The sequence below is a fragment of the Microtus oregoni genome, unplaced genomic scaffold, assembly GCF_018167655.1.
Source record: "Microtus oregoni isolate MIOR12 unplaced genomic scaffold, Mior012 000026F_ref0000081, whole genome shotgun sequence".
NCBI classification, from domain to species: Eukaryota; Metazoa; Chordata; class Mammalia; order Rodentia; family Cricetidae; genus Microtus; species Microtus oregoni.
Genome location: NW_024543085.1, coordinates 32,123,345 through 32,142,852, shown reverse-complemented (window position 1 = coordinate 32,142,852; position 19,508 = coordinate 32,123,345). Strand labels below are relative to the sequence as shown.

Sequence of the window (19,508 nt, the reverse complement as noted above, 5' to 3'; positions counted from 1 at the left end):
CAAACAACAACAACAAAACAGCTCCCAAACCTTGCCAAGAAAGGATAAGACAGTTTTAAAAGTTTTCCTGCCTCTGAAAATGGTCTGTCAGTGATTCTAGGCCTTAGTCAAAGTTGGTTGCTCCAACACTGCAAATGAGAATTTGGGTGATTGCCCAGATAGCCAGTTGTCTGTCATTTGTTGCACATTTTGGAGGTTGCTTTATTGCACTCTACTCAAGTAAAATTATCTCCCTTCTCAGGTCATCAATAGGGTTAAATAGTTGTAGTTACTTTCCTTGCATAACTTAACCAAGCCATTTCTAATACAAGGCTTAGACTCCTTAAGATAAAATAATTATTAAAACATTTAGCATATGTTTTTTTCTTGATATTGTTCATGTTGGTTATAATTCTAATTTTTATACTTTTGACATCTGTTCTTATTGTATATAGTTTTGTATTGGCTTTGGAACTCTCTTATTTAGACAAAAGGGAGAGGTACTTGGGAACCTCCTTCAGCCAATGGCCTTTGAGATGCTGGACCAGGTTGGGTGTGGCTTTGGGTACCAAAAATGTGTGTCCTCAAGCACTGCTGGATTCAGTTCCTATTCTCTGCTCATGCAGAGGACTGTGATCTGTGAGTCTACCCCTCTAAATAACCAACCCTTTATTATATTCAGTTCGGAGCTAGTGTGGGATTACTCTATTTGTATTTGCTTACATTTCATATGTCATATGCAGTTCTTATATTTTATTTGTTAAGAATTACATCAGGGCTAGAGAGATGGCTCAGAGGTTGAGAGTACTTGCTGCTCTTCCAAAACAACAATTTTTGGTTCCCAGTACCCATACTGAATGACTCATATCCACCTGTAACCCTCTTCTGTTGACACTGCACTCATGTGGACGTGCCAATACACATATACACATAATTAAAAGTAAAAATAAAAAGAATTGCAAGCATATTATATGTGTGCCTTTTCCACATTATTTACACCTTTTATTCCTAACTATTTTTGTTGGAAAGTCAAGAAAAACAGCTTAAACTTTTCCTTCAGAAGTAACCATACACCAAATTCTTGGGTTATAATTTTCCTTTGTCTAAAATGCTTTTCTCTGTGGCCGGGTTAAAAACATGAGTATGCCTCTGCATTCTGTAGATTCTCTCCTCTCACATTTAGTTCTGTTCAAGTTTCATTCCGTGGATGTGGTTAAACACTTTGGTCAAAAGCAACATAGGGGAGGAAAGAGGAGCTCTCTTTGGTTTGAAATTTCATCATTGCGGGACATCCACGTCTAGTGTTTTAGATATCTGGGATCACCATGTCAACAGTCAAGAACAGAGAGACAGGAGGATTCATCCATGCTGCCTTCTTGCTGCATGTCTCCATGTGCTCAGCTAGCTTCCCTAACTTTTATGTCATGTAAGGCCCTGCTAGTGAAATGGTGCCACCTCAGTGAGTGGGGTCAGTTAACAGTCAAGCCAGTACCCCCCAGATATACCCACACGACAAATTTACCAAGATAATTTCTCAGCTGAGACTTACATGACAGACTAACCATGGCAATTTGCAAAACACAGCGTCAAAATATTCTGTTTCTAATTTTCGTTTTTCCATGAGAGAACTGAACCTTGGTAAGCTGATTTGGCCAGAACTATAGCTAACTAGAGATAAGACTACCTGAGCTACGTGAATCATAACATATTTAAAGCATATGCTTTCCTGTATAAAGTCAGATTGTGTTTGTACTTTTGGATTCAACATAAATTCCAGGAGAGAATGAATTTTGCTTTGTATACTTCTATACCCTCATCCTCTTAAACAAGGCCTAGCATGAGGCGAACATTAGGATACTGAATTGGTTACTACTTTTATAACAAAATACTACAGGTGACATCAATAAGGAGTTGTTAAGATTACAGTATTCTTTCTTGTGATCTACAGTTTAGGAAGTCTAGGATCTAGGTGCAGGAGATTTTATGTTCCCTCTCTATTCCAAGGGGATAACTGCTTTCTGCATCATGACACATTAGAACAACACAGAGATGTGCTCTATTCTCTGCCCGTGACAGAGAAGATGAAGAGACTCAGCAGCTCATTGACCTCCCTTTTTATAAGGCATCAATGCCTTTCACAAAGGCAGAGGTTCATAACCTAATCCTTGGCTGGAGGACTCACCACCTCCTAACACCTATACAATGTTGATAAGGCTACCAAGTGAATTTTGCAGGGATAAAACTTGCAAATTGTAGACATCATCTTCTCTTTGGGGGCTCTCTGTAGTAGAAGTCATATTTTTCTTCTATGCAGATGTCTAAGTGTATCTAAGCTCTTAGGAACCCAGGTGCACAGAGAATGGTGTGTGAGAAACACAATTCTTTCCAGGCAGCCTTTTGCTCTATCTTAGGATGAGTATGGGTAGCCATTTATTTGAAGGCCTAGTATAGTGAGAAAAATAAGCCTTTTCATATAGATGGATTCAACTTATCATCTCTAAATATACTTTCCACTCCTTCCCTATCTCATTATTTAAGTTTGCACAACTTATTTTTTCCAAGAAACTTAGTCATCTGCTCAGTAACCTTTGTGATATATTAAAAATTGAAGTTCCCTTTCTTCTGGAAATTTGAAGCATTCACTTTTATTATGAAGGATCTATGTGAAAACCAAAGAGAAACTCAGAGTTCATATAAAAAAGAATAATACTGTAATCATAACAGCTCATTATTTTGATGTTAAGCCTGATCTTTCACAAGGTTATTTCCTGGAGTGGAATATTAATGGACTCGGGCTCTCTTTATGCAGAAGAGATCTTAAATAACAGTGTTCATAAGGAAGGACATTAATCAGGGGAGAGAAGAAAACCTTGTTTCTAATAATGTTTGCATAATATCTACTCTTGGGTGTGTTGCTTGGCTTAAAAATAAGTAGCCATGCTTTCTGTATCCAACACAATGGAAAATATTTGTGGTTAGGATTCTGTTGTACAATCTTCTATGCATTGATGGGGAATATCAAACAGAGAGGCTTTTGGAGACTCATGGAAACAAAGAGTATCGCCCATGAATGATAGATGGTAGAGTTGAAAGAGTCCTTATTTAGAGGATTGGAAGTAAAGGACCTAAGAGCAAGTCATGATTCTGATTTCAGAAAGGGAGAGCGGGCTGGCCTGCTGGAGGACATCTGGATGCTCCTGTGGTTTGATTTTAACTCTTCAGTTGCTTCTTACCACCTGCAAGATGGAAAGAAGTACCAATTCAAGTATCTAATCCTGGCATACAGGAACTCACTCCGGCCGCCTGTGAAACTACAATACACGTGAAGTGGGGCTGCCTCTTTGCAGCTTCCCTCACGTACTGTGTTTTCAATTTCCATGTTTTTGTTCAGATGCTTCCCTCATTTTTTAAGGACTTTCCAAATCTTCTTTGCCAATTAGTTTTACTTATCAGGCATAGTCGGTTTAAATTTCCCATCCACAAAATCTTCTTTGGCTATATTGCTAGCCACAGGTCTTAGCTGCCCTCTCTTTTAGATGGATTGGTTCACATCTCTACACAGACTTTGCCCTGGAGATTCCTCTGTTGTCTTGATTTATTGTGTACACGTGTCGTGTTTGATTTTACACAGCTTTCTCTCTCCTTTTTGTGATCACTTATATTCTGAGAAAAGTTTCATATGGTCTTGGAAACAAAAGCTGGGCTGCTGTTTGATCTTGAGTGTGGGTTACAAGCCTGTATAAAGGTTCACTTCACAGTCAGAGTGGTCCACTGCAGCCAAGGGAGCATTCTTCAGTATGGAAATCCAGACTTACTTGTTTCTCCAAGCTGAAGTTGCTGATAGTTTTTCTCAACCTCCCCTTCCTTGTGATCTGTTATAGGGTTTCTGTCCTGAAAAAATACACCCACCTCTGTCCTTCCGATTTGAAATATACTGGGTTAGCAGAGTGTTACATGTTCAACTTCAAAGGCCAAGTTTACCCTTAGTTGAGAATGCTCTCTCTCTCTCGCTCTCTCTCTCTCTCCCTCTCTCTCTCCCACTCTGTGTGTGTGTGTGTTTATGTGAAATCACAGACATACTGAAAACTGCCCCTTCTATCTATTTATAAAGCTTTAAAAAAAAAAAAAACTTCAACCCTTGCTACAGAGGTGACCATCACAACTATTAGCTTTCTTTGCCAAGGAGGAAAAAAATGGCTTAAAATGTTCATGTTCAACAAATCATACAGAATTATGCCCTAGTCTATCACTATTTCCACAGCATTACAAACTTAGCAAGTGCTTTCTGCCACCTTCTGTGGGGGCCATGGAGCCTAGAAGATCTCCACCCAGGGTGAGTTCAATGCAGCAGTGGACAGAGGCCTGGATGGAGGAGCATGCATTGCTCTGTGCCTCAAGTGCCACTTCAGTCCCGGTATCAGGATCCTTATTTATAAAAGAGTGAGCCCCAATATTTCCATAGGTTCTTTAAACATATCCATTCCCTTTCCATCGTTTCAGTGTCTCTCCACTTTTTGCTTCTGTTTTTATGAAATAGCTGTTTGATAATTTCATGCATTTTACAATGCAGTCTCATTCCTCTCACCTCTGCCTCTTCCTCCCACCTTCTAGTCCCCCCCCACACACACACACACACTAGTCCCTTTGCAAGGTCATGTCCTTTTGTATGGCTTTGTATTCCTGTTGCTTTCTTTTCGGTCAGTTCAAGGACTAACGGATGAGCCTCTGTGTTATGTGAAGGCAGATTGGGTTCACAGGTGGTTCAAGGCTAAGTGTGCATTGCTTTTATAGCTTCTCCCAGTTTTTCCAGTCCTACACAATCTCCCCTCCTCTTTCTTGCCTCTTCCTTCCTTCCATGTCCTCTTCTCTGTAGGTTTTCAAAGCTTCTGCTTTGTAGCACTGAATGCCTTTGCTTACTCAGGACATTTAAATGTTCAGTAGAGAGTCAAAAGTGGCAGCCAGGATGCTCTCTCTCTCTCTCTCTCTCTCTCTCTCTCTCTCTCTGGTGGTGGTGATGGTGGTGGGTGTGTATACATGTGTTGTATGCATTCAGAGATAAACCAGGTCTGGTTGTTCAGGAACCATTCACCTAGTTTTTGAGGCAGGATAGTTCATTGGAACCTGGAGTTTGTGTAGTAGGCTGGGCTTGCTGGTTAACAAGATCCAGAAATTTGATTGTCTTCCCTCTCTTGCACTAGATTCACCACGTCCATCTTTTTTTTATGTGGATCTTGAAAATGAAACTCAGGCCTTCATGCATGCTTGCCCAGCAAACACTTTAATGAGTGAGCTATGGAGCCAGTGCTGTACGCCTTGTTTCTTGACACATGCTACTAGGCTTTAATTTAATTGTGTTGAGACATTAATTAAATAAGAACAAAAATGGTACAGTGTAAATGTAAAATAAACTTAGATTATTTTTCTCCTAAAGTGATGTGACTTGAAAGGCTGAGTCCATTCTTTGAATAGTTTCCAAACTGATACATTTTCTTTTCTGGAGGCATCAGTTCTATAACAATGCAGGTAGCTGCCTTTAGCAAGCAGGATTGTCTTTAGATGTGCAGGTACTGCTTTTATTAACACAATTTTCTTATTTATTTTCTATATCCTACATGCATAAACTATTAGAAATTTTAATTTTTCTTTCTAAAGCTGCAAGTATCTTACAAATAAGTTAAGTTACAAAAGACCTAAAGGCTTATTTTCATCATGATCACCTTTGATTTTAAGGTCAAATGTGATTATTCTCCCCAGAATACAACTGAAAGGTGATTTCATTCTGTATCTCTAATCCTCTTAATCTCTTATCCATGGAATAAGATGGATTCCTAACTGAAATGGTTGGAGATATAGTGAATCTTTAGAGAACAAAGCAGAAGGACCCGACAGAGGAACCACAGTGATTAACCCTTTCAGCTAGCCCAGAAAGCCTAGACTTTCACTTTTGTGGTTGTTGAAACTGAGGCTCACAGGTTTGAATGTTTTGTCCAGTGTTCCGCACCTCTTAAGGTCAGAGCCAAGATTTTAATCTAATAAAACTCCAAATTTTACATTACCTTTTCAGTATCAGGATGAGGCAGGGTCAAGAACGTACTGTAGTAATGTATATGATTGGTGTTAGGGTAGGAAAAGACTTGGAGATGGGACTTTTATCTGTTTAACAAAGAATCCTTGGTTCCTGTCTTCAGTATAGATTATGTCTCGTAAATATGGAATCATTTCATCTGTAACTTCCCATTGAAAGGGTCTTCTACTAATGAGACATCTCTCTTTTGTCTTTCACAGCAATTTTGCAGGCAGTAATAACTGGTGATCTTATGAAGGTAAGCTATCCTCCTGCCAAAACCTTGGTGATCGCCTCTCCAGATTTTCATGGTCCAGTCTATAAACTACTCCCCCTGCCTGCACTTGCTGAGCAGAAGGAGGAAAGATGCTCTTCTGAGAAATGAACTGAGAGAATGAGACTAGTCCTCACCACGCTCTGCATCTCCTAATATCAAAGGAAAGTGGTAGAATTCCCTGGACTCGCCTTGGTTAGTTATGGGGGGAAAAAAAGTACTGTATTCCCAGGATGCAATACACAGAGTGCCTAGAATCCCTGCTCTTTAAGACAAACCTTTGAAGGCTTCTTTTTGAGATGTGTTTGTGAATGAATACATATGTAGAAATGACCTGGATGAGACCCAGAAATGCATGCACCAGCTTAGAACCAGCACCTGTTGATTTAGTAGTCTACTTTAGATGTCACAGCCAACAGAAAATGGACAGTCTAGTCTGTTGGGGGTGTTTCAGCTTGAGCTTGTGTTTTCTGGTGAATTTAGTTCACAAGGAAGGAAATGATCACCATCTTCTGAAAACAAATGTCAGTTCTGAAGTTAGATTGCCTGATTTCAGCTCTTGCCTCTGTCCTCACTCTATGTGCGATTTTATGCCTTTAGCACGTTTTCTCAGTGCCTTGATTTCTTTCTCTGTAATAGAGAAATATAACAGAATAGCTGTGTTATTTCTTTCTTGGTTTGTCAGAGGATTGGGTGCAATCCTGTGATAAGACTGCCAATACTGTTCATATTGCAGCAAAAGGTGCCTAAAATGTTAACTGGCTTAGTCTTGCTATTCAGTATTAATCTGTCTTTTTTTCTAACAATGTAGTTATTAAAAAATATTTGCCAGAATGTATTCTGTGAGTATTCTAAACAATCTGACTGCCCTTGGGTTATTTGTGCTGGGGTCTCATGACTACCTCTAAGTCCCTGTGTTGTGTAATGGCACTAGTTGCCTCTGTAAGGTGTGTTAGTTAGGACTTTATTGTTGTGAAGAGACACCATGACCATGACAACTCTTATAAAGTAAAACATGTAGTTCGGGTGGCAGCTTAGAGGTCAGAGGTCCAGTCTTTTATCTTCATGGTGGGGAACATGGCAGCAAGCAGACAGACATGGTGCTGGAATCATGAGAATGCTGCATCTTGAAGGCAACAGGAAGTTGACTGACTGACACACTGAGGGAAGTTTGAGCAAAAGAGACATTAAAGTCTGTCCCCACCGTGACACATTTCTTCCAACAAGGCCATACTTCCCAATAGTGCCACTCCCTTTGGGAGCCATTTCCTTTCAAACCACCACAGTGGGGAACATACCTTACTCCTCAGCCCAGGAACAGTACAGGCTGAGAAAACCAAAGGCCATAAAAGGAAGGAAGGTGAGAATTACTTTTTCTTCTTTTTCCTGTCTAGATTTTTCCCCTTTCCATTTTCTCTTCTTTTTTCCTTTCCTTTTCTTCTTTTCTTTCCCTTCTGTTTTAAGAATTCCCATTGAATGAACCAAAGAATGCCTGTTCTATATCTTCAGCACATCACTAGCAGAAAGCAAACTGAGAGAGAGAAAGGGTTGCCTATATATGGGTCAATTTCAGGCTCACTCATATGATTCTGACCACATGCTGCCTGTACTGTTTTCTACTGTAGTGTTTGTTCCTGGGACTGTTATTCAGAAGAGAAGCCTCTTCCCTAAATAGGATTTCTGGAAGTTCAGAGTTGCTTCCCTTCAGTGGCCTAGCCAGCATATCATACAATCCTTCAAGGACTCACTCACCTTGGATTCTATGGGAAGCAAGCACAAGCCTTGCCAAACACTGCTAATCCAGTTTGCAATCTGAAGATCTTTCCACATGCTTTCATTATAGCCAAAGAACTCCCCAGATTCGGGATGTATTGTTACACATTCTAAAATGTTTTACATAGAATTGCTTAAAATATGAGAAACCACTAGATCTAGCTGGTTATCCTGGCACGATCTGCGTTATAATTATTCCCTATCTGAGGAGTGACTCAACAATACTGTATTTACTATGAGATGAGATACAGAAAATGGAGGATTTTCTTTTTCAGTCCTTTCTCTTTGTGTGTGTGTGTGTGTATATATATATATATATATATATATACACAATAGCATTGTAGAATGCACAATACATATTAAATATTAAACAGGCTTTGTATGAAACGGGTAGTGGGAGGAGATGGGCGAGCAGACTCCAGGAGCAGACTCAGGCAGTGAGGATATGTAATCCCTAAATTCAATTGCTAATGGGCTGACTTTTAGACATAGTATACAACCTTCCCAAAGGCAGGTTCAGGATAGCCAATCCTTACTTGGTCTGGGTGCATCTGAACACAAGACATTTATAGTGGAACACAGCAAGATTCTCCTTTGGATCTGCATGCTGTTTCTTCCTGTTCTCTTGCCCTCAAGCTTGGGGCTACAGCTTTCCATAGTTCTTGTACTTCTAGCACCTCAGAGCATCTAGTCTTCTTAGTTGAGTTTCTAGATACTTTTCCGTGACTTTTTTCTAAAACTCTGCTTCTTCTGGTGTCCCTCTGCTGTCCTCATACTGTCTCGCTGTAACTAACGTTTCTGTTCTTCCTATGGGATTTGGAGGCCTCTGAGGCTGCTGACCGAGTCACATTCTTATTGCTCATGTGTTTGTATTTCTTGAGACCTGCTCTGTTGGTAGATTCTTCTTTGTCTCCATAAAATAATAATCTATGAAAAGCTGCACCAAGGCTACGCCTATCCTGATACTCCACAGTTTGGAAAATGGTGACACATTTATACTCACGAACTAGGTCTACAACTTCATTTGTCCTCCCACCCTCTTACTCTCTGGTGGCTAAGTTCTTGGCTTTTACCACTGGCTGTTCTCATAGAGAAACAATGGCATTCACAGCATCATTTTGGTCCTCTTTATTGCTTGATCATCTCTGGCCATGTTGAGTATGTACTGCTTGATTCATAAAAGGTATTGGGGTGAAAATGAACCATCCTCCGAGTGTGTGTGCATTCACATGCATGTGCACATGTATGTGTGTATGAGTGCTGTGTGCAGAAAAATGAAGCATTTGGTAATTGTATTCATGACAAGTTGAAAAACAACTAAGGATACAGGAAAGGAACCTTGAGGGTCAGAGCCAGGTTCTTCCTGCTGTAACATATGCTGGATGAACCTCAGGAAATTTTAGTTTTCTTCTCAATGTCTGGGGCTCAGAAGAGGGGAAGAAAGCTAATTCAACATATTTCCTGTTTCCTTGAGCTATTTGATACCCACAGACCCTTTCCGGAGCCATGTGAAGCATTAACCATCTATGTGAGTGATGAAGGGATGGTACTTCATCACTCTGACTTCTCTCTGCGTCCTGTGCGGCTAAAAACATGTGTGGTTTACTAACTGACTCTTCTGTGTGACCTTGGGGCTTTTATCCCTGCTCTGGACTCCACTGACGTTCTCTCCCTGTGTCTCTTCCTTTCAGCTCATAGAAAGCTATAAGAACGGAGGCAGTTTGTTAATTCAGGGACCAGACCACTGTTCACTCCTTCACTACGCAGCTAAAACCGGCAATGGGGAGATTGTGAAGTACATCCTTGACCATGGTGAGTCGGGAACCTACCAGGGATCACTTTCCCATGGAGTTCTAGATAGCATTGTCTGTGTTGACACTCAACCAGGAGATCTCCACGGTGGAATATACACCCGTTGTTTCTCTGACACCCACTGATATGGGTGGGCCATCTTTACCAAGCAAAAAATAAACTTTTTTTTTTTCAATATCCAGATTTAGAAAGGGAAGGCTTTGGGGAAGTAATTCATTTAAAAATCAAAAAGCTTTCTAAAATTAGTTCATTGCTAGGTGCTTTGGTGAACGCCTTCAATCTCAACTGTCAGGAGGCAGAGTCAGGTGGATTACTATGAGTTTAAGAGTTTAAGGATAGCCTGGTCTACATAGTGAGTTATAGGCCAGCTAAGGTGACATAGCAAGACCCTCTTTCAAAAATAAATAATTAAATAAAATTAATTTATTTTAAAAATGTATATTTTTGTTTTTATTGTATAAATGTTTTGTTTGCCACATGTGTGCCTGGACCTTCTGGAGGTCAGAAGAGGGCATCAGATATACCGGAAGAAGAGTTATAGTCAGCTGTGAGCAACTGTGTGGGTACTGGGATTTGAACCTGGGTCCTCTGCAAGAGCAGCCAGTGCTCTTAACCACTGAGCTTTCTCTCCAGTCCCTAACTTTAATTTATTTAATGAATTAAAATTTGTATTAACAAAACATAGCCTGACATAGCTGCCTTTATTTTGTAGAGCCTTTCATAAATTAACTGTTTGGGCTCTGCTAGTCCATCTGTATTTGTGGTTGATTCTTCTGCAGATTCCTGTATTTGTTCTATCCCATTTTTCTAATTTCTTAGTTTTCGTTGATTGACTCTCATTTGTCTCTTCTCCCAACTCACATTTCATGGTGCTGCCACGTCTCATGTGGCTGCCAGGTCTCACCTCCTGGAGTGTGTCCTAACTGGTCCTATGTACCATGTGGCTGCCAGGTCTCACCTCCTGGAGTGTGTCCTAACTGGTCCTATGTACCATGTGGCTGTCTGACAACACCTCCTGGACTGTGTACTAACAACTGAGCTTCCAGCTTAGGCTTAGATCATTCCCAAGATGGAGAGCTCATTGTTTAACATCTGATTCTAGAGTCCAGTGGAAATATAATTACACACATGGAACACAAACCACTCAGCTTCTTGCATTATATTATATATAATTGAGCTCTATATTTTTCTTTGCATCCCTCCATGCCTCTCCTCTACCTTCAACCCTCTCCCAAGGTCCCCATGCTCCCAATTTACTCAGGAGAGCTTGTCTTTTTCTACTTCCCATGTAGATTAGATCTATGTATGTCTCTCTTAGGGTCCTATTTGTTGTCTAGGTTCTCTAGGATTGTGACTTTTAGTCTGGTTTTCTTTGCTTTATGTTTAAAAACCACTTGTGAGTGAGTACATATGATAATTGTCTTCCTGGGTCTGGGTTACCTCACTCAAAATTATGTTTTATAGCTCCATTCATTTGCCCACAAATTTCAAGATGTCATTATTTTTTTCTGCTGTGTTTTCTCCATTGTGTAAATGTACCACATTTTCCTTACCCATTATTTAGCCGAGGGGCATTTAGGTTGTTTCCAGGTTCTGGCTATGACAAACAAAGCTGCTATGAATATAGTTGAGCACATGTCCTTGTGGCACAATTGAGCATCCTTTGGATATATACCCAAAAGTGGTATTACTGGGTCTTGAGGAAGGTTGTTTCCTAATTTTTTGAGAAATCACCACACTGATAACCAAAGGGGCTGTAACAGCTTGCATTCCCACCAGCAATGCAGAAGCGTTCCCTTTACCCCACATGTTCTCCAGCATAAGTTGTCATCAGTGTTTTTGATATTGGCCATTCTTACAGGTGTGAGATGGAATCTCAGAGTTGTTTTGATTTGCATTTCTCTGATGGCTAAGGATATTGAGCATTTCCTTATGTATCTTTCAGCCATTTTAGATTCCTCTGTTGAGAGTTCTCTGTTGCTAGAATAACTAGATATCAACATGTAGAAGAATGACAATAGATCCATATCTATCACCATGCACAAAAATCAAGTCCAAATGGATCAAAGACCTCAACACAAAACCGGCCACATTGAACCTCATAGAAGAGAAAGTGGGAAGTACACTTAACACATTGGCACAAGAAACCACTTCCTAAATATAACCCCAGTAGCACAGACACTGAGAGAAACAATTCACAAATGGGACCTCCTGAAACTGAAAAACTTCTGTAAAGAAAAGGACATGGTCAACAAGACAAAACGACAGCCTACAGAATGGTGATGGAGGAAGGTCATTGGTTAAATAAAAAGAAACTGCTTGGCCCTCATTGGTTAGAAGATAGGTGGGAGGAGTAAACAGAACAGAACGCTGGGAGGAAGAGGAAGTGAGCTCAGACTCCACAGCTCTCCTCTCGGGAGCAGATGCCTCAGAGAGATGCCATGCTCCCAGCTCCCAGGCAGACGCACGCGATGAAACTCCGACCCAGGATGGACATAGGCTAGAATCTTCCCGGTAAGCGCACCTAGGGGCGCAACACAGATGATTAGAAATGGGCTAAATTAATATGTGAGAATTAGCCTAGAAGAGGCTAGATAGAAATGGGCCAAGCAGTAATTAAATGAATACAGTTTGTGTGTTGTTATTTCGGGCATAAGCTAGCCAGGCAGCCGGGGTGCTGGGGACGCAGCCCCACCGCCCTTATTACTACAGAATGGGAAAAGATCTTCACCAACCCCATGTCAGACAGAGGTCTGATCTCCAAAATATACAAAGAACTCAAGAAATTGGTCATCAAAAGAACAAATAATCCAAAAAAAAAAAAAACCTGGAGTACAGAGCTTCTTTCATTTATAATGAGACTAGAGATAGAGAAGAGTGGGGGGGGGGGGGTCAGAAAGAAAAAATGCCTTCCTTGGAGGTGTTTAAGAATAAGTGGAAGAGACTGTCAGTGAGACCCAGGTCTGTAGAAAGCCTAAACAGCTTCCTTGGAGCACTGAAAGTGAGCCTGCTAACTTCGCACAGACACCAAGTCGTCTCTCCAGCCCCTCAAGCTTACTTCCTCTGCACAGGCATTTCAGCTGTGCATTAGCAGATTAATGAGTACTCTTATCCACTTGTTTCTCTTTTTTTGCCAGTGGGAACGTTTGCATTTTTCCACTTGTTCCTTCCTTCATTCTTTTGACAAATCCACATGGCGTGTCTATCAGGAACTGCCTGCTATAGGCGGACTCACTTAAACATGCACTCAAAAGCAAATGCATCCGATCTTTTCAGGCCAAAAAAAAAAAAAAAAAGAACCCACAATTAGTGTACAAATAAATCCAATGCAATTGAATGTGGATGTTTTAGGTCTTACTATAAAGCCATCCACAAATAGCACAGCTACCATTTTTCAAGCTCATTTACATCTTATTTACAAGATGCCTGTACAGAACACACCACTTGATTTCATCTTTGTGGAGACCTCATAAGGTGGCTAGCAGGCTGCCAATCATCTGAGACTCTCCTTCCTTCGTCTTTCTCACTATGATGAGTTTTGCTTCAATTCTTGGCCAGAGTCATGGTTCAAGGGCTGGAAGGAAAGGCTGTGAAGTTGGTGTCGTGGGCGCTGGAGAATGGCTTTTCCCAGGAGAAGGGTAGTTTCACTCCCGCCTGTCTTAGAAGGATGGGCTGTGGTGCTGAGTCTGCTGTGGGCATCATTCCTTCTCTTCTCCTGACTATCCACCCACTATGCTTCAGGAAGAGACTTGCGAATGAGACAGTGGCCTGATTGCTGCTGCACGCACACACATATGCCAGAGGTTTCTTCTCCTTTCTGCGGCAATTTCTTCAAAGGGCTGATGAGAGGCAGAGGCAAATTTTGTAATATTGCATGTGGACACCAATTAAATCCACCCTCATCTATGGGACTTTTTCCTTTTAAGAAAAGAAAGTCCTCAGTATTTGCACAAAGTCCAGATAGTGGTCATCTGATTTGAGACTGCCTAGCCTGGAATTCTTTAGGCAGGCTGGCCTCAAACTTGTAGCAATCCTCCTTCTTCTTTCTTCCAAATACTGGGATGAGAGGTGTCCTCTGTCATTCCCAGATAACTTGTGCATTTGTAAATCATAAACTGTCTTTGAATCATCCACCTCTCTGAAATGATGGGAAGCCCTCTAGTGAGGTGTTCTTCAGGTCACGCAGAGATAAAAGGGAAGCGTTACCTTGGGCATACTTGGTCCTTGGAACTTTTTGAGCTCTTTGCAGACTAACATAATCTCTTCATGCTTGGTAGTACTGGAGAATAACACAAATGTTTATGTATACTGAAAATCTCTTGACGTTCCTGTATGTGTATATGCACATAGCAGCTTGGCTCACATCTCTCTGATAGCTTTAGATAATAGAGATTCCACAGGTTTTTCAAAGATCTTGTTATAGGGATGCCACCAGGGATGACTTAGACATAATTTAGAGCCAACTGCAAGTCTGTATTGCAGCTAGCTGGGGCTGCACTCAGGTCTTTGGGATGTAAGTGTAGCCCCAAGCATTTGGACCAATGGGGCTTTAAAAAGCAAAAGCAGTATCTCTCTCAGCAGCTGCAGCAAGAGGTTTGCACAAGCAAGCAGTTTAACAGAAGCTAAGTTACCGGGGCCATCTTGGTCTCAGGTCCTAGAATAGAGTTGAGTAACTTTTCATTGGATTCTCCATCAAGTTGATCAAATTCTAGTTAAGTCTGAAATGGCCTCAGCAAGAATTTAAGATGGAGGAACCTCTGCACTGCTTGATCTTCTGCCTGTTCTCAGCCTTTTCTGACAATGATTATTAGGAACTCCTGGGCTCTTTGCAAGGTACCTAAGTCATATTCTGCATGGTCCCCTGAGGTGGCTCTCAACTCACCACATCCTTTCTGCTCTGAGCTCCGGTCTGCTTTGTCCCTTCATTGGATGCTGATCCCCAACCAGGAGGACCTCATTCTGATCCAGAGTCCCAAGAGATGAGTTACCTCAAGCCCCCGCAATACCATTTCCTTCCAAGGGCTCTTTTTAAGACGGCCGCGGAGCATGGGCTGTGAGTGGAATGTGTAAGCGTGTTCTGAGAAAGTCATAGGAGGCATCTTCCTTTGGACTTCTCTCCGATGTGTGAAACACTGCTTTCTTTTAGTGGGGGAAAAAAAGCTGGAATCTGGGCATTTCAAGGCCGGAAAAGTGAATGGGAGGAAGAAGAGAAGAAACAATTCCAGAGACAGGGCCAAGCCCTGGATACAGGGACTCCAGCAGGGACTCTCCCCGCGGTTCCTGCTTTTCAGCTCCTTTCAACCATCATTTTTACTGGCTGCCTCCCCCTTCCTTTACTCCCCAGAGCATTTTGCTCTTTTGTCTTTATTCTCCCTGTGCCCACCACGCTGCCCCCTACTGTTGCCTCAGATAGAAACCCTGCTCATGCATTTCCTTCTTACTTCAATGGGTTATTTTGTCTTCTCTCTTTTTCTGACCCCAGTCTTTCTTTTATGCTTTTTTTTAACCCTCACTCCCCCCCCCCCCCCCCCGCCTCTGGTCCTAGCGAGAAGGACTACTGTCCTGCTGAGACAGGATGACAGTGCTGTTAGCATTCCCAGTGCCAGCTCTCTCCACATCTGTGCAGCCTTTGTCCCGTGGCAGGGGAGGATTTGGAATGGTCTGCTGGCAGCGTCAGGGAGACTAATGGGAAATGAGGTCCTGGAGGGAGGCTGTGGGGCCATGGAAGGAATAGCAGAGGAGATTTGGATGCATTAGTGAAAGACAAATTAAACAATATATGTTATAAAACGCCCATCATCTATAATGCTTATGAAATGTAGATGCTAAAGTCATGTGAATGTGACCTGGAGTGGCCAATATAAGAACATCAGGACTTCAGAAAGTCCCAGTACTTACCACAGCATTCACTTCCTCGCATTGAGAGATAGAGATTTGGGACATTTTACTACATTCTACATTGCCTGAACATAGTCTGAGTTGTACACACACACACACACACACACACACACACACACACACACACCTATTATGGCATGAATATAAAATGGTCTTCACAGGCTCCTGTGGTTTTTCTTGTCTGCACCTGGTCATGGTGTTTTGAGCAATCGTGGATCTTAGGAGGCAGAGGAGGGTGAGACTTGATGGTGGAAGCTTAGCTTTGTTCCAGGAAGAGCTCTCTGCCTTCTGACTGCACCTGCCACATGCCTCCGTCACCATGACCCATGTTGCTCCTACCACCATGCCTTCCCTGCCATGGTGGTCTGTTCTCTCTGAAATGTGAGCTTCTTTTTACCTTGGTCCTCTCCTACTTTGCTTTTCTTATGTATTTTGCAACAGACACATGAAAAGCACTGCTCCTCGATGTTCAGACATTTCCCTCTATCCTACAGCTTTTTGAATCCATGGTTCTGCTATGGGTCTTCCTCTGAAGGCAAAAGAAAAACACTTAGTATTGACATTGGGATCCAAAATTGTTTTTAAAGCACCCTCAACATTGTCTTTTATAAAAAGTGGTATTTGTGTTCCAGACACTTCTGAAAAAAATATAGTAACCCATTGCTGCTAAAATCTATTATTCTTAGGAAACAAAATTTATTGTTAAAGGTAAATTTTTATAAATCTACACAGTAAATTCTCCTATCTCCATTGGATAGGGAGTTAAAACTGAGTCACTGTGAGGTGGAGTTTTCTTCCCAAACTCATGTATGTGTATTATTTAGTTTCTGCCTTCTGTATTCAAGGGGATATGAACACGGGTAAGAAGCCACACGACATGGCAGCTCCATGCTAGTGTCCTCTGTTGAGTTCCAGTGACAGCATGCAAGGATCCTGGAAGAAAGGCAAAGATTTCATAGAGAAATTTGCACCTTAGTCCATCAATGAAGACTTCACACTTAATTTTCTGGTGCAGGAGAGCTGGGTCAGAGAGCAAACCCTAGAGATGCGAGGATTCTGTGTTAAGTATTTTTCTGCTGCTGTGATATAAACTTGACCCAGGCAAAGAGTTTGGGGGCTCACGACTGTAGACTGGAGTTCATCACAGAGATGTGACGCAATATACGAGGCAGGTGTGGCAGCTGGTCCAAGGAGCTGAGAGCTCATATCTCCAGCTGCGAGCAGGAAGCAGAAAGGACAAAGAAAGTGGCAAAGGCTTTTTAAATCTCAGAGTCTGCCCTCAGTGACTTCCTCCGGTGAAGCTGTACCACCTGAACCTCCCCAGACACCACCACCAACTGGGGAGCAGGTCAAATGCCTGAGACGATGGGGGACGTTCTCATTCATACCACCGGAGACTCCTGCTTAGGGGCAGAAGCGTGAATTGTCTACTGACAGTTCAATGTTCTTATTGCAAATTCCATGGGGGTAAGGGGATAGCATCCATAACGGGGATATTCATATATACAAAACAAATCCCAAGTCCAGCTCTCAACCGTTGTTACATTAGAAAAATACAGTTCTGTTTACTTTTTGTCTTTCTTCCTTCCTTTACTTTATTAACAAAAAAAAATAGGTGCTATTTTTTAAAAAAAATCATTTTGTTTTTCAAACGAAGTTAGTGTGGGTTTTGTTGATCAATTCTATTTATTTATTTGGCTACCCATTTTCCAAGTTGTACATCAAGATCACTGCATAGGTCCACACAGTGTTAAAGCATAGCTCCTCACAGGCCAGTGCAGTGCAAGCCAGGAGGGAACAATGGACTGAACTCAGATGTGTTTGCCATCTACCCTTCTGGTGCCTTGGCCGTGCAAACATAATTTGTTAAGGCAGCGGTTCTCCACCTTGGAGACCTTTTAACACAGTTCCGCACTCATGTCATGGTGATCCAGAACCATAAAGTCATTTCATTGCGACTCATAACTGTAGTTTTGCTAGTGTTATGGATTGTACTGTAAATATCTGATAGGCAGGATATCCAATGTATGAGCACCAAAGGGGTCATGACCCACAGGTTAAGAATCACTGCTTTAAGGGCTGGTTCTAAAAGAGACAAGGAGATGTGCCGGCACTCATTTTTTCCTATTCTTCTCTCCTACATTACACCCTGAGTACTGTTTCTTCCTCCACTCCTTCCACATACCCTGCACCTCCCACCTCCCCAGGCACAGACCCTTATGTCAAGGCTGGGCCAGGAAACCTTGTAGGAGGAAAGGAGTCCCAAGCCCAGGGCCTGCACTCTTCAACGCAGCTCCCTACTCCCACCTGGAGCCATCCTGCTTCTGTCCTTCCCTCCTCTGCACTGGCTGTTCGCTCTCCAGTGTTTGAAATGTTCTTTCATCATCCAACTGTCTATTTGATGGAGGACCAGGGACATTAGGTTAATTACATCAATCACTTTAGAGTCGTTCACCAAGACTGAAGTGGAGTCCCTTTAGATGTGATCAAAGAGCTCGGGCACCAGCTGCCAGCTGCAGAGGAACCCTGGGTAGCCAGAGGTATGCCAAAATCATACCAGGTAATCATTGTGGGATATCTTGGAGCTATAGCTGTGGTGCTCCTGGTCAGCACCATGAGGAACAAAGTCCTTTTCCCCCCTATCTTCCCCTTTTGATTGTCGAACTATTACTGCCTTAGCCCAATCAAAATGCCTCAAGGATCCTTACCAGCATAGAGCCTTAGGACTTCACTGTGGCTTCCACTCAGTTCTGAAGGTCAGCCAGGATGAAAGGAGAAGATGCCAGGATCTCTTTGTTGCCTTGGTCACTGTGAAGAGAAGAGCAGTGATGACAATACAGCTGATGCGGGAAGCTGGACTGCTGTGTTCCTGGAACTTGTCTCTAAATAAATGGCTGAAAAGGCTCTCTGAAGATAGCGGGATCTCTTTAGGTGGAAACTTCAGGTACTTCGGAACCTATCAGAAACTGAATAAGCCTGGAGTGCATGGATCTCAAGTGGAAGTTAGTGGCCCCTTTATGTCACTTTCCTTCACTGATGTTGCCGTGTTTTGACTTAATATGGCCAGCTGTAGTGTGCCCCAAATCACTACAGTTGTGACTCTACATTTGATGAAGTCCTTATGGGGTGCCAGGCACTTCTGTTAAATACTCTAGATTGTATTGACTCATGGAAACTCAAGGCAGAGGGTAAATGTTACTTACCATTAATGGATCCATACAATTATTGATATAATATTTATACAATTTAGAGGCAGGTGGAAAGAATAAAGTGATTCAGAGATTCTTACATTTCAGAGATTTAGAGTAATTTAAGACATATATTTGAAAAGAAATACATACTACAAAGTGGAACCATTAAGCATCATAGGGTTAAATTTCCTTTGTCAGACGTCTCTTTGGGAGACCTTGCCATAGTTGGGCTTTAAGGAAGATTTCAGTTTTAGGTACAGGGTCAGGAGAGGGAAGCCTATCATGGATGGGGAGTTTGGGAGATAGGCCCTTAAAGTGGGGGAAAGCCTGAGAAATACGCAGTGATACAGGCCATTGTTAGTTTAGCTTAGGTGAGAAGGTGGAGCCTTATCAACACACTAAGGAGTAAGAACCTTATCAACACTTTAAGGGGTTCCATGAGGAAGGCCATGAGCATCATCTAAACACTTGAGAGTCAATAGCAGAAGGGATGTATGGGAACTTAGTGATACATAAC

At 41.9% G+C, this 19,508-nt stretch overlaps 1 protein-coding gene across 7 annotated transcripts in view; it reads left to right on the top strand.

The window, feature by feature from the left end:
* Positions 1-19,508, top strand: part of Dgki (diacylglycerol kinase iota) — a 448,005-nt gene that overhangs the window by 415,950 nt on the left and 12,547 nt on the right. For all 7 annotated transcript variants that reach the window (XM_041675727.1, XM_041675726.1, XM_041675728.1 and 4 more), the window contains 2 exons: positions 6,265-6,302; positions 9,782-9,902. In XM_041675727.1, the coding sequence (XP_041531661.1) occupies positions 6,265-6,302; positions 9,782-9,902 (159 nt within the window). The remainder of the gene's footprint in view (positions 1-6,264; positions 6,303-9,781; positions 9,903-19,508) is intronic.